The sequence below is a fragment of the Hyperolius riggenbachi genome, chromosome 5 (assembly GCF_040937935.1).
Source record: "Hyperolius riggenbachi isolate aHypRig1 chromosome 5, aHypRig1.pri, whole genome shotgun sequence".
NCBI lineage: Eukaryota > Metazoa > Chordata > Amphibia > Anura > Hyperoliidae > Hyperolius > Hyperolius riggenbachi.
In genome coordinates this window covers 283148668-283168783 of record NC_090650.1, presented here as the reverse complement: position 1 = coordinate 283168783, position 20116 = coordinate 283148668, and the positions used below count along the sequence as shown (strand labels likewise).

Below are 20116 nucleotides of genomic sequence, written 5' to 3'. Positions count from 1 at the left end.
TGCAGTGTGGGTACATTTTTTTCACTTATGGTATATGAACGGTTAATAAGCTGAACTGTTGATTTGTGTGTTACTTTGTGTAAGGCCAGAAACCCACTAGGAGCGATTTTCTGAACGCTTTGCAATTTGAAAACTCTTGCTAATGTAATGCTATGAGAGTGATCCGACTTGAGCAATGTGATTTTATAAAAATCCCCCTATAGCATTGCATTAGCAAGAGCTTTTTCAAATCACTAGCGATTCGAAATCGCTCCTAGTGCGTTTCTGGCCTTATACCTGTACGCCATCATTTTTTTGTATCTGTATATACTCTGTGTTCTCTAATATTATTATTATTATGTACATTATACTGTACAAATCACATCCACTATATAATGCTGAAAAGCCTTGTTTCTTGTGGTTACACAGCCTTTCACACATTTCCAAATGCTTGCCACACTCCCTTCATCACACAGGTCAAAGAGACCCCATTACTACTTCACTGAACACATTATCCATGCTGAAATTAATGCAAAACCAAGATTATGCAGAGCAAACTCAATACAGTATACTGTACACTATACATTTCTTTAAAAAGTCTTGAAAAAGGTCAATTTAATTTACTTTCCTACCTCTAGGACGTCTATTTTCTGGTAAAGTCTTCTCATTTCTGCAGCTTTAGTATAAATCTGAGGTACTTTCTCATTAACCACTTGAGATGTATCATTTCGAATCTGTATAGAAAGGAAAACATCAGTTGTGCAATGGTTAGCCATAAGGACAGATTGCATATAAATATGCATCTTCAAAAGAAAGTGCGCAAAGTATGACAGTACAGTAGTACACTTACTGTATTTTTTCGGACTATAAGACGCACCTGACCATAAGACGCATCTAAGTTTAGAGGACAAAAACCAGGGGGAAAAAAATAGATCCTAAACCTGGTGCATCCATGAAGGGGCATCTTGTGGATTATGCCCCCTTTGTACCTCTTATGTCTCCCTGTGTCCTCCTCTGTCCCCCTTGTGTCATCCAGTGTCCTCCTCTATGCCCCTTTGTGTCTCCCTTATATCCTCCTCTATGCCCCTTTGTTTCCTCCTCTATGCTTCTTTGTGTCCTCCGTTTGTCTCCCTGTGTCCTCCTCTGCATGGGCACAGTACAGAGAGACCCTGACATTGCGGCACGTTGGAGGTTTGTATTGGCAGGCGTTCACAAGTGAAGAAGTCCCTGCATTTGGACTATAAGATGCAATGACTTTTTTCCCCCACTTTTGGGGGAGAAAAAGTGAGGGTCTTATAGTCCAAAAAATACAGTACATTTGTTTTGATGGACACACACAAAATAAGGGAGGAATATTAAATACTGCACATTATATGCACTGTGTATGGAAACGTTTCTATCAGAGCTGGTGCACACCAAGAGCGTTTCTGAGGGCTTTTAAAAACGCTAGCACCTTAAAAAGTGCTTGACTGATGCATTTGTATGGAACGGATCACACCAGAGCGATGTGATTTTTTTCCAAATGTAAACGCGGGTCTTGCAGCATTTCTGCTGATTTGTGAGGCGATTCAGCCTCAATGTTAAGTATAGGAAAGTGGAAATTCGCTCTGAAAAGCGCTAGATCAGAGCGATTTTCCAATTGTTTTTGTTACATAACCAGTACACTAGAAGCTGTACTGTATCTAAAAAAAAAAAAAAAAAGCTACACAAAAACATTCCAAATATCGCTAGGTGTAAATAGAAAATCACTAGTCACATGCTTTGAAAAATCACTTCACCTGAGCTTTTGCGATTACGCTAGCACTTTTCAATGTGCACTGGCCCTTAGAAAGCATTATATAGCAAATAGCGTCTGAATGGTAACCTATACCAGAGTGACCTCATGATGCTCGGACTCTGCTGGCCAGACCTCTGCAGGGATTATATCTGCAATGCACCTGTGTTACCTGGATCTAGTACTGTTTCCAGCCTCCCTGATCTATGCAATGAATTACACCTTCAGGCGTCAGCCCAAGTTTAGCTGTACCCAGGACTGCCTGCTAATGACGTTCAGTCTATTTAAAGCGGATCTTTGAACTGCAGTAAATAGCCAGGTGTTTTCTCTGGGGAGAGAGGGGAGGCGGGGCCAGGCACCGGAAGTCAGGAAATGCGGGTCTTCTAGACTGCTTCACGGGACAAGGTTTCTCAGGTAACTATAACTTTATTTTACAGGGAGGCGACAGGTTTTTTTTTTCATTTAGTCAGAAGATCTCCTTTAACCTCCCTGCCGTTCTGATTATTTGCGGCGCACGGCCGCGGGAGGGTTTTTTGCCTTTTTTTTTTTTAAGCATGTAGCTAGCCTAGCGCTACCTACATGCTTCCCCCCTCCCTTCGCTATCCCACCCGCCCCTCCGATTCCCGCCGGCGCAAATACCCAACAGGAAATCGCGTTCTGAACGGGATTTCCTGTATGGGCTTCCCCCGTCGCCATGGCGACGATCGGACTGACGTCATCAACGTCATGATTGACTGCCTATGCCTGGTTATCTGCCTCTAATACTTTTAGCCATGGACCCTGAACAAGCTTGCAGCAGATCAGGTGTTTCTGACATGTTTGCTAAATCTGACAAGATTAGCTGCATGCTTGTTGCTAGTGTGATTCAGGCACTACTGCAACCAAACAGACCACGAGGGCTGTCAGGCAACTGGGATTGCTCACTTCAGCTGTCCTTTAAAAAACAGAGCAATTTTCACCTTTCAGTGCTGGTCCTATTAATTTAGCAATAACTTTATCACTACTTATCACACCGAAATGATGTATACATTTTTTTTGCTTCAAATTAGGCTTTCTTTGGGTTGTACTTTTTGCTAAGAATTATTGCATTTTATGTGCATTTTAAAGGGAATTCTAATTTTAAAATAATATGTTCTGCTGTAGATAAAACACACACATATTACTATGCTTAAATTATGTCACTAGTACAATATATGGCGACATCATTTTATTTTGTTTTTTTCATTGTACTATCAATAATTATAAGCTCTTATTTGCAAAAATAACAGTAATACATCCTTATGGTATACATGTATAAAAAGCTAAGTCCGTAACATGACAATTTACCGCTATGTATTGTCTTTTAACCTCCCTGGCGTTCTATTAAGATCGTCAGGGCGGCTGCGGGAGGTTTTTTTTTAAATTAAAACTGAAAGTTGGCTGCATGAAAGCCCACTAGAGGGCGCTCCTAGTGCGTACTTCTGATCGCCGGAGGGTAACAAGGAAGGCCGCAATGAGCAGCCTTCCTTGTTTCGCTTTCCTCGTCGCCATGGCGACGAGCGGAGTGACGTCATAGACGTCAGCCGACGTCCTGACATCTGCCGCCTCCGATCCAGCCCTTAGCGCTGGACGGAACTGTTTGTTCCGGCTGCGCTGGGCTCGGGCGGCCCATCTTTCGCCGCTGCACACGGCGGATCGCCGCTGCACGCGGTGGATCGCCGCGCTGCGCCGGCGATCAGGTAGCACACGCGGCTGGCAAAGTGCCGGCTGTGTGTGCTCCTTTTTATTTGAAACGAATCGGCCCAGCAGGGCCTGAGCGGCACCCTCCGGCGGTAGTGGACGAGCTGAGCTCGTCCAGACCGCTAAGGAGGTTAAATTTGGTCACTTTGGCTTTTTTTTTACAAGTCTTATATGGGGAGGGAGGGGGGGGGGGAAGAGGTTACATGGACTTGATAGAAGTATAGGAAATGTTTTTTGTAATATTTGTTATTGTAATTTTTGTACATTGCGAGGAAAGGAACAGCGTTACTTAAAAACACATTGTAATTTTTGGGGGTCCATTAGTTTTCCAGCCAGCAGGAAGTGACAGGTTTTTGTTTTGTTTTTTACAGTGTAATGATCACTGTTGCTCGTTGCAACAGTAATCTATATATATATATAATAGAGTAAGTGCCTCAACCTTCAAGCAAGAAGAAGAAGTACTTTGCATGAGAAAATGTATGCGTGCTCAATCACCAAGTTTAAGGCCTCTTTTCCACGGACTGTTGAGCTGTGTGCGCAGCAAGCAGTTACCAGGCAGCAGCAAGCAGTTACCAGGCAGCAGCAAGCAGTTACCAGGCAGCAGCAAGCAGTTACCAGGCAGCAGCAAGCAGTTACCAGGCAGCAGCAAGCAGTTACCAGGCAGCAGCAAGCAGTTACCAGGCAGCAGCAAGCAGTTACCAGGCAGCAGCAAGCAGTTACCAGGCAGCAGCAAGCAGTTACCAGGCAGCAGCAAGCAGTTACCAGGCAGCAGCAAGCAGTTACCAGGCAGCAGCAAGCAGTTACCAGGCAGCAGCAAGCAGATACCAGGCAGCAGCAAGCAGATACCAGGCAGCAGCAAGCAGATACCAGGCAGCAGCAAGCAGATACCAGGCAGCAGCGAGCAGATACCAGGCAGCAGTGAGCAGATACCAGGCAGCAACAAGCAGTTACCAGGCAGCAGTGAGCAGTTGTGAGAGTTTGAGAGGCATTTCACTGCCTATCAACAGTCCATGGAAAAGAGACCTTACCCTGGCAAGTCTGACTTTGCAAATCTGGCCTAATTGGCTATTCATGAGGCAATGCTCATGCAAATGCATGCACAAACCAATACCGCAAAGCGGTCACACCCTGCTACATTAGCACTATCCAGGAGCCCCATGTATAGGATTCCCAATGCCCCCTTTTTATACAACCGGGGGGACCGCAGGGTCCCAGGCTCTCCCACTGCCTGGAAACCACAGCGGCATCCCGGAGGGGGAGGCTGGGTGGGAGGACAGGCGCAGCAGAAAAACTCACACCACCAGAGCAAGCCATCCACCACCTGCCTCCAAAGGATACAAACTGCACAAAATGCTTTCCATGAGAAAATGAATGCGCATGTAGCAGAACGCAATGGACGTTAAGGTAAGTGCCTGTTTTTAATATTAGGAGGTGGGTGCGGACGGCTCTCCCCGGCGCTGGCCACGCTGGGGGGGGGGGGGGGGGGGGGGTTAGCTGCGCTACCTAGCCTCCCCCTCCGGGGTGCCGCTGTGGTTCCCAGGCAGTGAGTGAGTCTGGGACCCCGCGATCCCCCCGGTTGTATGGGGGCATTGGGAAGCCTCCCCGTGGCGCTCCTGGATAGTGCTAATGTAGCATGAACTAATTCCCGCAGGGCGATCGCTTTGCGGTATTGGTTTTTGGACCCTGCATAGTTTGGCATGCGAAAGCAAATGCATATTTGCTTGAGCATTGCCTCATGAATAGCCAATTAGGCCGGATTTGCAAAGCCAAACTTGCTAGCGTTAAACTTGGTGTTTGAGCACGCATACATTTTCTCATGGAAGGCCTACTTCTTCTTGCTTCAAGGCTGAGGCGCGTACTCTATTAGATAGATGCGGCGTATGCTACGACGCGGGTTGGCTAGTCATTATATATTAGACATTTAAATTGGTTAAAGGGAACATATGTTCCTTACGCCCGCAGCATTGCGTGTTAGTGCATAGATTGGCTTTAAGAACATAAAGTGCCGCCTGTACACAGTAAGGGACGAGTATCTACGTCCCTGGGAGCTCAAGTGCAATTTACAGGGATATAGATATTCGGCCTGCAGGAGGTCAAGTGGTTAAGGTGAACCTTAAGTCAGATTAAAAAAATGATTTTTACTCACCTGGGGCATCCCTCAGCCCCCTGCAGATGATCGGTGCCCACGTAGAGTCGCTCCGATCCTCCTGGACCCGCCGGCGGCCACTTCCGGTTTCGCCTTCACCGGCCGTCAGGCTGGGAACGCGAGTGATTCTTTGCATTTCCAGCTACAATAGCATCCCCTATACTGCTATTGCGGCCTTCCTTGCCATTTTTTTTATCTGACTTAAGGTTCGCTTTAAAATGTAGCCAAACCTTTTGCAGTTCAATTAACTCCACTGGTCTTAGTCTTACAGGCAAGCTATGTGTTCTGTCCACAAGAACATATTGCTCTGTACTTTGAGAATGGCAGTATATCAGACCAAGCACTGAGCAGTAGTGCACCTTCGAAAAAATGTCTTCTCTCCGTCATCACTGCTTTGTGCTGTGAGGCTTATTTAAAGACATTTTCGAATGCTCCATTTCAGACCAGGCAAGGCTGTTTGTCTGTATGCTATAGCCTTAAAGGGGAACTGAAGAGAGAGGTATATGGAGGCTGTCATGTTTATTTCCTTTTAGACAATACCAGTTGCCTGGCAGCCCTGCTGATCCTCTGCCTCTAATACTATTAGCCATAGCCCCTGAACAAGCATGCAGCAGATCAGGTGTTTCAGTGGTTCAGACTTATAAGTCTGATCTGACAAGACTAGCTGCATGCTTGTTTCTGGTTTTATTCAGATACTACTGCAGAGAAATAGACCAGCAGGGCTGCCAGGCAACTGGTATTGATTAAAAGGAAATAAACATGACAGCCTCCATATACCTCTCTCTTCAGTTCCCCTTTAAAATACTTTTTCTAATCCTCATCCTCACAGCTGGTACCTTACATCACGGGTTCTCAATGAGCCTGATTTACTAAAGCTATGTACCCACCGTGCGATTTTCCCGATGACCGGCGATTTTTACAGGTTGCCAGAAGCACGATTGCGAACGTCGCACGGTGAGTAAAGACCGACACAGCGGATCTTTCAGATACCCAACGACACCATGCTAAGTACCACGATTGCTGGAAGTCTTGCTCACGCCACCGTGTGTCACGTGACCTTGCACTTAACCCACCGACAGAAATAGTCATCGCTAGCGTCTTTGGAAAATGAAAGATCACAGACCAATTTTACCCCCTTCCATGTAGTATAAGAGCCATACCTACACAGTCTATTCTATGGAGCTGAACTCCCCATCAGAAAAAAAATCTTTGCAAGTTGCTGCACACACAGATGCTGTATACCAGTGGTCTTCAAACTAAGGCCCGCGTTCCGAATGTGGCCCCCTGAGCAGTGGCGTAGGGCCCGTGGTCGCAACGGTCGCCACGGCGACCGGGCCCGGCTCCTGAAGAGGCGGGGGAGGGTCCCGGGGGGCCCATGTCCGTTTGGAGAGATCCGTGTGCGCTATTGGGAGGGGGGAGCTGCAGCCGTGGGGAGGGCAGCCCGACATCTCCCTCCCTTCCTCTCCCCGCCCCCCTCCTCCCCTCAGATGGAGAGTGAGCGGCGCACGGAAGCGCTGTAGGCAGAACTCACCTCTGTCCCTGCGTTCCAATCGCCGCTGATCTCCTCCCGCTGTATAGATGCTGATACACACTGCTTCCTGTTTAGCCGGAAGCAGTGTGTATCAGCATCTATACAGCGGGAGGAGATCAGCGGCGATTGGAACCAGGGACGGAGGTGAGTTCTGCCTACAGCGCTTCCGTGCGCAGCTCACTCTGCATCTGAGGGGGGGGGGCCCGGGGAGAGAAAGGGAGGGAGAGGTCGGGCTGCCCTCCCCCCAGCTGCGCCTCCCCCCTTCATTATGGGGGGGGGGGGGCACCTACCTACCTTCCCTATCCTGGGGGGCAGCTACCTACCTAACCTATCCTGGGGGGGCAGCTACCTACCTAACCTATCCTGGGGGGGGGGGCAGCTACCTAATCTATCCTGGGGGGGGGGGGGGCAGCTACCTACCTAACCTATCCTGGGGGGGCAGCTACCTACCTAACCTATCCTGGGGGGACAGCTACCTACCTAACCTATCCTGGGGGGGGGCAGCTACCTACCTAACCTATCCTGGGGGGGGGGGGGGGCAGCTACCTACCTAACCTATCCTGGGGGGCAGCTACCTACCTAACCTATCCTGGGGGGCAGCTACCTACTCTAACCTATCCTGGGGGGCAGCTACCTACTCTAACCTATCCTGGGGGCAGCTACCTAATCTATCCTGGGGGGCAGCTACCTAATCTATCCTGGGGGGCAGCTACCTAATCTATCCTGGGGGAAAGCTACCTAATCTAACCTATACTGGGGGGCACCTACCTCATCTAACCTATACTGGGGGGCACCTACCTATCTAACCTGGGGGCACTTACTTGTCTAACCTGTATGCAGGGCACCTAGCTAGCCTATACAGGTGGCAACTATACTGGCTACCTATATTGGAGGCACCTACCTAACTAACCTATACTGGGGGCACCTACCTATCTAACCTATGCTGGGGGCAACTATTCTGGCTACCTATATTAGAGGCACCCACCTAGCTAACCTGTACTGGGGGCACCTATCTAACTTATACCGGCGGCGCCTGCCTATCTAACCTATACTGGGGGCAACTATACTGGCTACCTATGCTGGAGGCACCTACCTGGCTAACCTATACCGGGGGCAACTATACTGGCTTACCTATGCCTGGCTACCTATACTGGGGGGACCTATAGCTGGCTATAGGGATTCGGATATGTGTGTGCGTCGGGTGTTGCCGGGGGAGGGGGGGGGCTGTTGTTGCTGGGGGGGGGGGGCCACATTTAGATTCCGCATCGGGGCCCAGAGGTTTGTAGCTACGCCACTGCCCCTGAGGCTTTTTTACCGGCCCCCACACATGTATTATAGATGCTGTCAGCTACATCTTTAAATATTGGTGGTCTGCATATAGAATGAAGCCAGAAAGCAGTAATTCACTGGTTTCCAATCAAATTCCACATCAGGTGACACTGTTGTCCAATTGGACTGCAGGTTGTCACCTGGGTATGCTTCACTGTCTGGTGCACAAAGACTTCTACATCATTTTCTGTATACCACGGCCCCCCAGCAGTCTGAAGTATGTTGACCCGGCCCCCACCCAAAATGTTTGGGGACCCCTGCTGTATACATTGAAAAGATCAGTATCTGCAAAAGATCCGTTCCTGCAAAAGATCCGTTCCTGCAAAATGCATTCAGAGTCTATGGTATCTGCAGATCCCCTACACACCTTGTTTAACAGACATTCATCTGCAGATCAGATCCACCAGGATTGATCTTCAGATCTGCAGATGAATGTCTGATCTACAGATGAATGTTCGTTAAACAAGGTGTGTATGAGGATCTGCAGATATCATAGACTATGAATGCATTTTGCAGGAACAGATCTTTTGCAGATATTGATCTTTTCAATGTGTACAGCATTTGTGTGTACAGCATCTTGCAAAGATTTTTTTCTGATGGGGAGATCAGCTCAATAGAATAGACTGTGTAGAGTATGGCTCTCATACTACATGGAAGGGGGTAACATTGGTCTGTGATCTTTCATTTTCCAAAGACTTTTATCTCAGATAAAAGTCTTTGGAAAATGAAAGATCACAGATCTTACCACCTTAAGGCATCTTCAGTGACTCAGAGATCACCTGAGGAGACATCATGAGTGAATACTAAAGGTCCGTACACACGCCGGACTTTAGGCAACGACGGGTCCGTCGTTGCCTCCCGCTGGGTGGGCGCGGATCGCTCAGAAACAGCCGTATCAGTCTGACGACAGAGCGTACACACGCCGGACTGTCGCTGGCACGCCCACCCAGCGGGAGGCAACGACGGACCCGTCGTTGCCTAAAGTCCGGCGTGTGTACGGACCTTTAGTGGTTATGTCACACAGTTACAAGCAGGATCCACATCAAGTTTTTTTGGGGGGGGGTTTGCTCCAAGATAGCTTGAGTTTCTTAAACAAATAAAATGTTTTTACTCTAGAATAGGACACTTGACCGCAACCATACAACTGCTAATTTGCTAAGCATTGAGCAATCCCCACTATGTTCTAATATGAACCAGGCAAGGACTGCACTCTGTTACCACCTAACAACAGACAATTTTTAAAATATCCAGTCTAGGTTTATTGGATCAATTTATCCTCTCTAGGGATCCTTGGGAAAGACTGGATAGGTTTAAAGGGAAACTGTAGTGAGAGTTATGTGGAGGCTGCCATATTTGTTTCCTTTTAAGCAATACCAGTTGCCTGGCTATCCTGCTGATCCTCTGCCTCTACTACGTTTAGCCATATCCCCTGAACAATGCAGCAGATTAGGGGTTTCTGACATTATTGCCAGATCTGACATTAGCTGCATGCTTGTTTCTGATGTTATTCAGACACTACTGCAGCCAAATGGATAAGCATGGCTGCTGGGCAACTGGTATTGTTTAAAAGGAAACAAATATGGTAGTCGCAGTTCTATTCGTCTAGTTAGACGAATAATTAGCCCGGTGCCGGCGGCGGGGAACGCCACATCGGAAGAGGGTGGCGCAGGACATTACAGCTGCAGGGGGCCTATAAAAGCCCCAGGTAAGTGTCAGTTTTAGCTTTTTTTAAGGTACCGGAGAACCCCTTTCAGTAAATCATACCCATTGTGTGGCACAGCTATCCTAGGAGATACTTATGAAATGCTCAAGGGTTTCTTTACCACTTCAGGTTTTGCATGCTCATTTAATGTCAAATTAAGCACCCTTTGGGTTCCTGGATGTTAATAATGTTATGAAACACTCACATGACTTGCACAAATATAGCTAAATATATGAACTTACCATATCCAACATTCCAACAAATTCATCAACTCTAACAAGCAGGTCTTCCAGACTCTTCTCCAAATTCTCAATCTGGCCAACACACACAATACAGATATTTAGGAAAGAAAATCATCCAAGAAATAGCAGCACAGTGGACTGCAGTCACAAATCTTTAACTTAAAGCGTACCTAAGATGGGGCCCCTTTAAAAATGTATAGAAACCTGAGGCTTCTTCCAGCCCCCTCCGGCCTGATCACTCCCCCTGCATGCGCAGTCCGTCCAGGTGCGCTCCCGTCTTGCTCCTGTCGCCGGGAGCATTCTGCGCCTGCACCGTACGCTCCAAGCGACGTGAACACGGCACGAGCTTGGCCTGGGCCCATTAACAATCCAATTTCCAGGACAATTTACCACCCAATCCGATCACTGCGATCGATTGGAAACAATCTTTTGGGCTCACCAACAGAGAGGAATATGATAAGCAATCTGAAGACTAAAAGAACTGCTCCAAAATTAGGATCAATGGAACGATCGCTATCACTATTGTTTGTCAATGATCTGCTCCATTAGCAGAATGCAATCGAACGCACAGTCGATCATATGGGAGACTGTACACCTTATAAAGGATGCGTTGGATAGATACAATGCAGAAGCATAAGCAGAATTAGTGTATAGCCAGCATTGATTCATGTATAAGCAGTATTAGTGTAGGCAGGGCTGTTTCAAGCTGGAACTCTAGTAGAAAACAAAAAAAAAAAATACCTAGGTTACAAAATTTTATTCACTTGCAAAAATTGAGGATATTTGTGCCCAAAATGGATTGCGTACAACATTTTGTACTAAACCCTTTCACCAGCATTGAGGCTCATTCCATAGAAGTAGGGACTGCTTTACCTATACCAGTAAGTAAGCAAGAAAACATTTCATGCTCAGACTCTGGGTCTGTTATATCCCAAGTTCATAAGATCTGATAGAGGAATGGCAGACTAAAAGGTACATGCATTCAATCAGTGTCGCCTGATGAGGATCGGAAACCCATCCCTCAGGTGAGTGACATTGCATGGCCAAGGCTGTGCAGACGCATCGCTCACTTGCAATAAGTTCTGTTGTGTGTGGGGCGGAGCGTCACTCACGGGTGGGCGGGGTAAATTTCATCTGGCATGTGTACAGCCTTAAAGGGAACCTGAATTGAGAGGTATATGGAGGCTGCCATATTTATTTCCTTTTAAACAATACCAGTTGCCTGACAATCCTGCTGATCATTCCAGCATCAGTAGTGTCTGAAACAGGACCGAAACAAGCATGCAGCTAATCTAGTCAGATTTTTTCAGAAACATCTAATCTGCATGCATGTTCAGGGTCTATGGCAAAAAAAAAAAAAAAAGTATTAAAGGCAGAGGATCAGCAGGACTGCCAAGAAACTGGTATTGTTTAAAGGGACTCGGAGACGGAAAAGTATAATAAATGTATACATACCTGGGGCTTCCTCCAGCCCCATCAGCATCGATCGCTCCCACGCCGCCGTTCTCCGCTGCCTCTATCACCGGTATCGGGTCTCGTCACTTCCAGACACGGCCAGTTGTACGCATGCACAGGGACTCCCTCTGTCTCACCGGTGCCTGCTTTACACCTGCGCACTACAGAGGGAGCGTACTGCGTTTGCGTCGACTGGCCCTGACTGACCGAAGTAATGAAACCCAGTACCGGCGATAGAGGCAGCAGAGGACGGCATTGTGGGAGATATATATATATATATATATATATATATATATATATATATATATATCTCATGTTACAGTATACTACAAGTATTTATTACATAGTGAATTATCTGCACTCCAGTCTGGGATTAGTCACAGTTTCTCAGCATGTGACAGGCAGCTCCTTCCCCCCTCAGCCTCACAAACTGCATCACAGACAAGCTGAAACTGAGAGCAGGAACGCTGTCTGTGAGGAATAAACAAAGCACAGAGCCTGGAGAGGGTGTGCAGGGGGCATGCACAACTTGTCCCCATTACAACAGAGGCAGCCCATTCCTTCCTGGGTCGACAAAGAAAAGAAGATTAGATATATTACAGCAACAGTGCAACTAGAAAAGGCTGCAGTAATCCAGACCACATTAGAACAGGTTTAGGAACTTATAGGATAGAAGAAATAAGGCTGAGCATTTTGTTACAGAGTCTCTTTAAGTTAAAGATGCAAACTCTTCAGTTACGCCAACCAGTTAAAATATACCAGAGCTGACACACATTTTAAAATGGGGAAGCAGGTATATATCTGAAGCAATCCTTATGCCCATCGCTCCCAGTTCACCTCCACCCCCTCAACACTCACCTAAAAGCCCACACGCTTATTATAAATGTTTTTTTTTTTTTAAAGTGTACCGAGATGGCAAAAATGATACATACCTGGGGCTTCCTCTAGCCCCCTTCAGGCTAATCGGTCCCTCACCCTCCTCCTTCGCTGCCTGGATCCTCTGCCCGTGCCCCCATGGCCTGGAGCGCGTCGAGGCACTCATGCAAGGCCAGGCCACGCATGCGCAGTATGCCCAGATTTGCAGAGCTAACGGGGCATCTAGCAGAGGGATCCAGGCGGCGGCGGAGGACAGCGAGGGACCGATTAGCCTGGAGGGGTATGGAGGATGCCCCCAGTACGTTTATTTTTTTTTATTTTTGCCATCTCAGGTTTACTTTAAGTTATAACAGAACATTTATCTCAACTACATCAACAAGTCCTATAAAATTGACATTAGTTATATTTGCTGCCTGTGTTGACATAGGACTCACTCACTTTCTGTTTCTGATGATACAACAGGAAGTGAAGGGAAATCCCCCTCAATTGGGACACTGGCTGCAGTTAAAAGACTAGAAACAGAAATGACAGTTTTGGCTGTACCACTTCTATATCAGCTTGCAGAGAAAATAATTCAATTACAGACTACATTTTGGTCCAGAGGTAGGAGGAGTAAATCAGAACTTTGCACTCCTGAATCTGATTGACCCCCTGCATAATTCCATAATGCAGTTAAACACTTATTTGAATTGCATGGGTTTTAAGTAGACATGCATACAAAACTGCATATAATGTGAGTTTATGGGCCGCAAAAACATTGTTACTTATTGTATGTGCGTTTTAAAAAATCACACAGCAATTTTCTTTTTTCCCCACACACCGTATGTGAATTGCATGCGATTCTCATACAATCATTTCCTTCTCATATAATACTTGTTGTGAGCTCATCGTCCACCATAGACTGCTGACACCTGCTGCCAGCCTATGGAAATCGTAGCATGTTTTGTTCCTCTAGATTTTAAGCTTTCGGGCAGGGTCCTCCTTATGTCACCTACCTGTTCATACTGTACACCCATCCTATGAATCTGAGTGAACTCGACTTGCCTAATCTCCATGCTTCCATACAGTGACTGACTAAGCATTACCTTGTACTCATACTGTGCTGTGTGATCTGGTTTGCATGTATTCCTGTATTGTCTTACTGCCGTATGTCACCCCTAAATATTGTCTGTAACCTTAAAGAGACACTGAAGCGAAAACAAAATTATGATATTATGATTTGTATGTGTAGTACAGCTAAGAAATAAAACATTAAAGGATACCACAACTGACATGTGGCATAATGAGATAGACATGGGTATGTACAGTGCCAAGCACACAAATAACTATGCTGTGTTCCTTTTTTTCTTTCTCTGCCTGAAAGAGGTAAATATCAGGTATGTAAGTGGCTGACTCAGTCCTGACTCAGACAGGAAGTGACTACAGTGTGACCTTCACTGATAAGAAATTCCATCTATAAAACACTTTCCTAGAAGAAAATGGCTTCTGAGAGCAAGAAAGAGATAAAAAAGGGTAAAATTCTTATCAGTGAGGGTCACACTGTAGTCACTTCCTGTCTGAGTCAGGACTGAGTCAGCCACTTACATACCTGATATTTACCTCTTTCAGGCAGAGAAAGAAAAAAAGGAACACAGCATAGTTATTTGTGTGCATGGCACTGTACATACCCATGTCTATCTCATTATGCCACATGTCAGTTGTGGTATCCTTTAAGATCAGATACATCAGTCTAATTGTTTCCAGTACAGGAAGAGTTAAGAAACTCCAGTTGTTATCTCTATGCAAAAAAGCCATTAAGCTCTACGACTTTCAAAGTCGTGGAGAGGGCTGTTTTCTGACTTTTAGTATCTCAACTGTTAGTGAACTATTTACTTTTTCTCTGCCAGAGGAGAGGTCATTAGTTCACAGACTGCTCTGAAAGACTCATTTTGAATGTTGAGTGTTGTGTAATCTGCACATATTATAGAATGATGCAATGTTAGAAAAAACACTATATACCTGAAAATAAAAATATGAGAATATTTTCTTTGCTGCTAATCTTCTAGTAATTATTCATAGTACACAACCAATTCACTATATCATATATTTTTTTCGCTTTAGTGTCTCTTTAACTAATATCTAGCACTGTGTAATATGTTGGTGCTTTATAAACACAATAAATAAATAGATGTTTTTATGAATGATTACTGTTACTGCCTGTACCAGTCATCATTCAAGTACCAACCACGTGAAGATGGACTGGGGGAACAGCGTTGACCAGCAATCGTGCCCCAATCCATCTTCATTACCACGGTAATGATGACAAATTATAATGTCACTCAGTGATCCATCACGATGGTCACGATTGCCGCTAAACATCATTTATCTAATTTTTGTTAAATAATGCTCTCAGAATGCAGTTCTGTGCGCATTTTTTTAGGGCTCAAGTGTGACCCCCTGCCTCAGGGTTTGCACTCACACTGTACAAATGAGTGCAGTCAGCCGCTGTGCCTACACAAACACACATATTTTAAAGAGAAACCATAACCAAGAACTGAACTTCATCCCAATCAATACCCCCTTTCACATGAGAAATCTATTCCTTTTCACAAACGGATCATCAGGGGGCTCTGATATTGTGGTGAAACCCCTCTGACAGGAAACTGTGAGGACCATGGTCCTGGCAGTTTCCTGTCTGTGAACCTTGTTGCATTGTGGGAAATAGCGGATTACAGCAGTTTCTAATTGCCAAAAAAGAAAGCAGCAACTACTTCCAGGGTCATCACCTGCCAGCAGTAAAAATGTCACCATGTGAAAAATGTCAGAATGTAAATCAGGAAGAGGAAAGCTTTTACAACAGGCAAACTCTGACTAAATCATTTATACATCATCATCATTATTGTAAAAATGAAGCACTTTTTTATTACATTATTTTCACTGGAGTTCCTCTTTAAAGGTCCTTGAAAGTGTTAACAGGTGACACCGCAAATAAATAGGCAGAAATGACAGTTGGCATGCTGGTTTCATGATTGCCAAAGAGACTGTTGGGTTCACACATTTTTCCTTCCTCAGCAGTTGATAATTCATTAGTATTAAATAAAAAAGCAAAACAGAGACCATGGATATGTATTTTTTAACAGCCTTGTATTATTATTATAAATATTATTCTAAAGCATAGCTAATAACAGCAACTTATTTAAACGGATTTCAACACTGGTAATGTACGGGTAAAGGTGTTTTCATTTGCTTTTTCTGCCCATAGTACAGAGGTTACCCATCACATGCAGTGGTTTTTCTGTCACATGACTGACTTGAAGCCCCGCCCTCACCTCGGTCTTGTGATGCGCGGGGAGGATGTATGTGGACAGCTGATTGGCAGTATTTCTCAGCGTGGAATCGGAGAAGGCTACTTCCTCATCGTATAGGAGAGCGATGGAGGCAGCGCTGCAGACGCTGTGACTCTGAGAGACATGGCCGCTGTCTCCCGGGCTCCTGTGTGCAGCCCCTTCTCCCTCCTCCATCTCCATTGCCGCCTGCGCCTCCCACAACCCCGCGCTAACATCTAACGCCATCCGTGCTGTGTCTGTCTGTGCCCAGACCACGTGACGGAGAGCTGCGCAGAGTTCTAGGGACAGGCGGCGAGCGAGGTCAAACTTGACAGCAACGCGTTTTTAAATTGCTTGCAGTTTGTTTGGTATCTAATAAAGCAGTAAATTTGTCTTTGTCGTACAATAATCTGTTTGTACAATTTATTCCCTACATAAAGTAGTGCAAAAGCACTTGATAGTTTTTCGCAGGTCTTGGAGTCGGAGTCGGGGCAATTTTGGGTGCCTGGAGTCGGAGTAGGAGTTGTGACAAAATGCACCAACTCCGACTCCTAATGAATTTAAACTGTAATTAAAATAGAAAATATGATAAAATGTTCTATTTCTCAGATAATAGTCATCATAAATAATTTATACATACAGTAATAGCTGTGCTTAGTCCACAAAAATGAAATAAACCAATCAAAATTAGTTACTTGTGCTGCTTCAGTAAAGCAGTCCCCTATTTTTAAAGTCAGATATACACATCTGATTGTGACTGTATATATGATGTGTACACAGAAATCTCTTATATATACGAAATAACATCTATGCTGTAAGTATAAAGCCTGATGTGTAGCCGTGTCACTATAGAGATGGTCAATGAGATGGAAATAATTCTGCGTTGATTCTGATTTATGCAAATGTACGCACTCTCTTTTTCTCATGAAATCAAATAATTTGATATGTTGTTAAAATTTGGTTTGGTGATTATGAATTAAATGGTACCCGAGAAGGATGAAAAGAAAAGTTTTATGCCGGGCATACACGGCACGTTTTATGCGCCGGATCGAGCCAGCGGCTCGATGCCGGCGCATCCTCGCTCGTCCGCGCGTGCGCGTGGATCGATTGCCGCTCGGAATCGAGCGGGCGCGGGTCGAGCGGCATGATCGCGCCAGCTGAATATTATCAGCTGGCCGGATCAGCTGGTCGATACACGGTACAGACACGTACCGTGTATCCCCAGCATTATACATACCTGGGGCTTCTTCCAGCCCCCTTCAGGCTAATCAGTCCCTCGCTGTCCACCTCCACCACCTGGATCTTCTGCTATGAGTCCTGGTAATTCAGCCAGTCAGCGCAGTCCGGCCGCATGCCATTTCCACAGCCAGGAGCGTTCTGCACCTGCGCAACAGTGCTGTGCAGGTGTAGTACGCTCCCGGCGGCATGCGCACTACGCCTGACTGGCTCAAGTACCTGGACTCATAGCAGAAGATCCAGGTGGCGGAGGAGGACAGCGAGGGACTGATTAGCCTGAAGCGGTCTGGAGGAAGCCCCAGGTATGTATAAAATTTTAATTTCATCTGTCTCAGGTTTACTTTGTTACACAGTAGTACAATACTCTACATATGCACTCTCCACAGAGCTGCAGGGAATCCACTGAGAATGTTGTGCACATTGAACACATAGGTGTTGTCTATCACCCATAAACCTGGTTCAGATTGTGCATGAAGAATGTGTAATAGAGGAAGAATCCCCTCATTCCCCTGCAGAGTACCTGCACATCACTCTTACATGTACCCACAGTCACATTGCCTAGGGCCTGATAGATGTTCTTTGTTCCGGCCTGTACTTTTTACAAGTACTCTTACCAAGGACTAGTTTTAGTCTATGACTAAAGGGAATAAATATAGCAGTCTCCATATTCTTCTCACTTCAGTTGTCTTTTAAAATTCCTAAGCGTTGGCAGTTATGAGACGAATTTCATGTTACATACTTTCAATCAACAAGATTGTAATATGCAAATTAGAGGAGTCGGAGGAATCCTAGACTGAGGAGTTGGAGTCGGTGGATTTTTGTACCGACTCCACAGCCCTGGATTTTTGTAGTACACACAAGGCTAGTCTAGTTGGCTAATAATTTTTAATACATTTTCTAGAAAACTAGTTCCTGAGCAGTGGCCGTACAGAGGGTATTTTACACCCAGAGAGAGCCATAAACGCCACATATTTTAAAATGTAATTCCTTGAGAGACATACAATATGTTTCAAACTGGGACAGTGCATGCGCAGCAGAGGGCTCAAGTCCCTGTTGCCATGGTGATGTGTACACAGTTGATGCTCCGGGCAGCGGAAGTGTCAAACACGTCCTCAGCTTCTCTTGGGTATCAGCAATCTTCCCGAGAGCCATACAGGAGAAATGCCGACTAACAGCTTGTACAATTAGCTAGCTGACTTGGGGGTTGATTCACATTGTAGGACGAGTTCCCTGCACTTTGGCCCAATAGGCTGCTTGTCAAGTGACAGACAGCCTATTGGGCCAATCAAAGTGCGGCGATCTCGTCCTACAAAGTCACTGGACCTGACAGGGTTCAGGGTGGGACGATTGGAGGGGTGGAGCACAAGTAAGTTAGTAGTGCATGCAGGGCCGGTCCTGTACTTTCTGCTGCCTGAGGCAAAGATCGTAAAGGCGCCCCCCCCCCCCCCCCAATATTTCTACATAACATGAGCGGCGGCTGGCGGCAGCCAGCCAGCCTTATCATCATCATCGTCACGTCGGCGGCGCTCGCTGCTCAGTGACTGACCGTGACAATCAGCCGCAGCCAGGGCAGCAGAGCGGGCGGCAGCCGCCGCCATCAAATCAGCAGGCTTAGGCACTAGGCAGCGTCACCAGCATGCAGCCTTGGAGGAGACAGGAGAGGCCGCAGAGCTCAGAGTCATCGGACTCGGAGGCCGGCGGCAACAGTGCAGTTTCTAGGCTAAAATGCACCCAGGGCGAGGGTGTAAAAATTGCGCCCCCCCCCGGTATAGGTAACCAGCTATAGGTCACCCCCGAGTATAGGTGGCCAGGCATGGGTGAGCCAGTAAAGTTGCCCCCAGTATAGGTTAGCCAGGTAGTTGCCTCCAGTATAGGTAGCCAGTATAGTTGCCCCCAGTATGTTAGATAGGCAGGCACCCCCCCCCCCCCCCGGTATAAGTTAGATAAGTAGGTGCCCCCAGTACAGGTTAGCTAGGTAGGTGCCTCCAATATAGGTAGCCAGTATAGTTGCCCCCAGCATAGGTTAGATAGGTAGGTACCCCCAGTATAGGTTAGTTAGGTAGGTGCCCCCAGTATAGGTAGCCAGTATAGTTGCCACCTGTATAGGCTAGCTAGGTAGGTAGGTGCCCCCAATACAGGTTAGATAAGTGCCCCCAGTATAGGTTAGATAGGTAGCTTCCCCCCAGTATAGGTTAGATTAGGTCGCTGCCCTTCAGTATAGGTTAGATTAGGTAGGTGCCCCCAGTACAGGTTACATTAGGTAGGTGCCCCCAGTATAGATTAGATAGGTAGCTGCCCCCAGCATAGGTTAGACAGGTAGCTTCCCCCCAGCATAGGTTAGATAGGTAGCTGCCCCCCAGTACAGGTTAGATTAAGTAGGTGCCCCCCAGTATAGGATAGATAGGTAGCTGCCCCCAGTATAGGTTAGATAGGTAGCTGCCCCCCAGTGTAGGTTAGATAGGTAGCTGCCCCCCAGTGTAGGTTAGATAGGTAGCTGCCCCCCAGTATAGGATAGATAGGTAGCTGCCCCCCAGTATAGGTTAGATAGGTAGCTGCCCCCCAGTATAGGTTAGATAGGTAGCTGCCCCCCAGTATAGTTTAGATAGGTAGCTGCCCCCCAGTATAGGTTAGATAGGTAGCTGCCCCCCAGTATAGGATAGATAGGTAGCTGGCCCCCAGTATAGGTTAGATTAGGTAGGTGCCCCCCAGTATAGGATAGATAGGTAGCTGCCCCTAGTACAGGTTAGATTAGGTAGGTGCCCCCCAGTATAGGATAGATAGGTAGCTGCCCCCAAAACAGGTTAGATTAGGTAGGTGCCCCC

At 46.4% G+C, this 20116-nt stretch overlaps 1 protein-coding gene across 3 annotated transcripts in view; it reads right to left on the bottom strand.

Moving 5' to 3' along the window:
• LOC137518763 (biogenesis of lysosome-related organelles complex 1 subunit 4-like) overlaps nt 1-16349 on the bottom strand; it is a 34575-nt gene extending 18226 nt beyond the window's left edge. The window contains exons 1-3 of one of the 3 annotated variants that reach the window (XM_068237005.1): nt 16062-16349; nt 10423-10494; nt 612-713 (exon numbers count right to left, since the gene is read on the bottom strand). In XM_068237005.1, the coding sequence (XP_068093106.1) occupies nt 612-713; nt 10423-10494; nt 16062-16304 (417 nt within the window). In that variant the 5' untranslated portion in view covers nt 16305-16349. The remainder of the gene's footprint in view (nt 1-611; nt 714-10422; nt 10495-16061) is intronic. The other 2 variants (XM_068237004.1, XM_068237006.1) reach the window with 2 other exon arrangements.
• Nucleotides 16350-20116: the final 3767 nt, after the last annotated feature.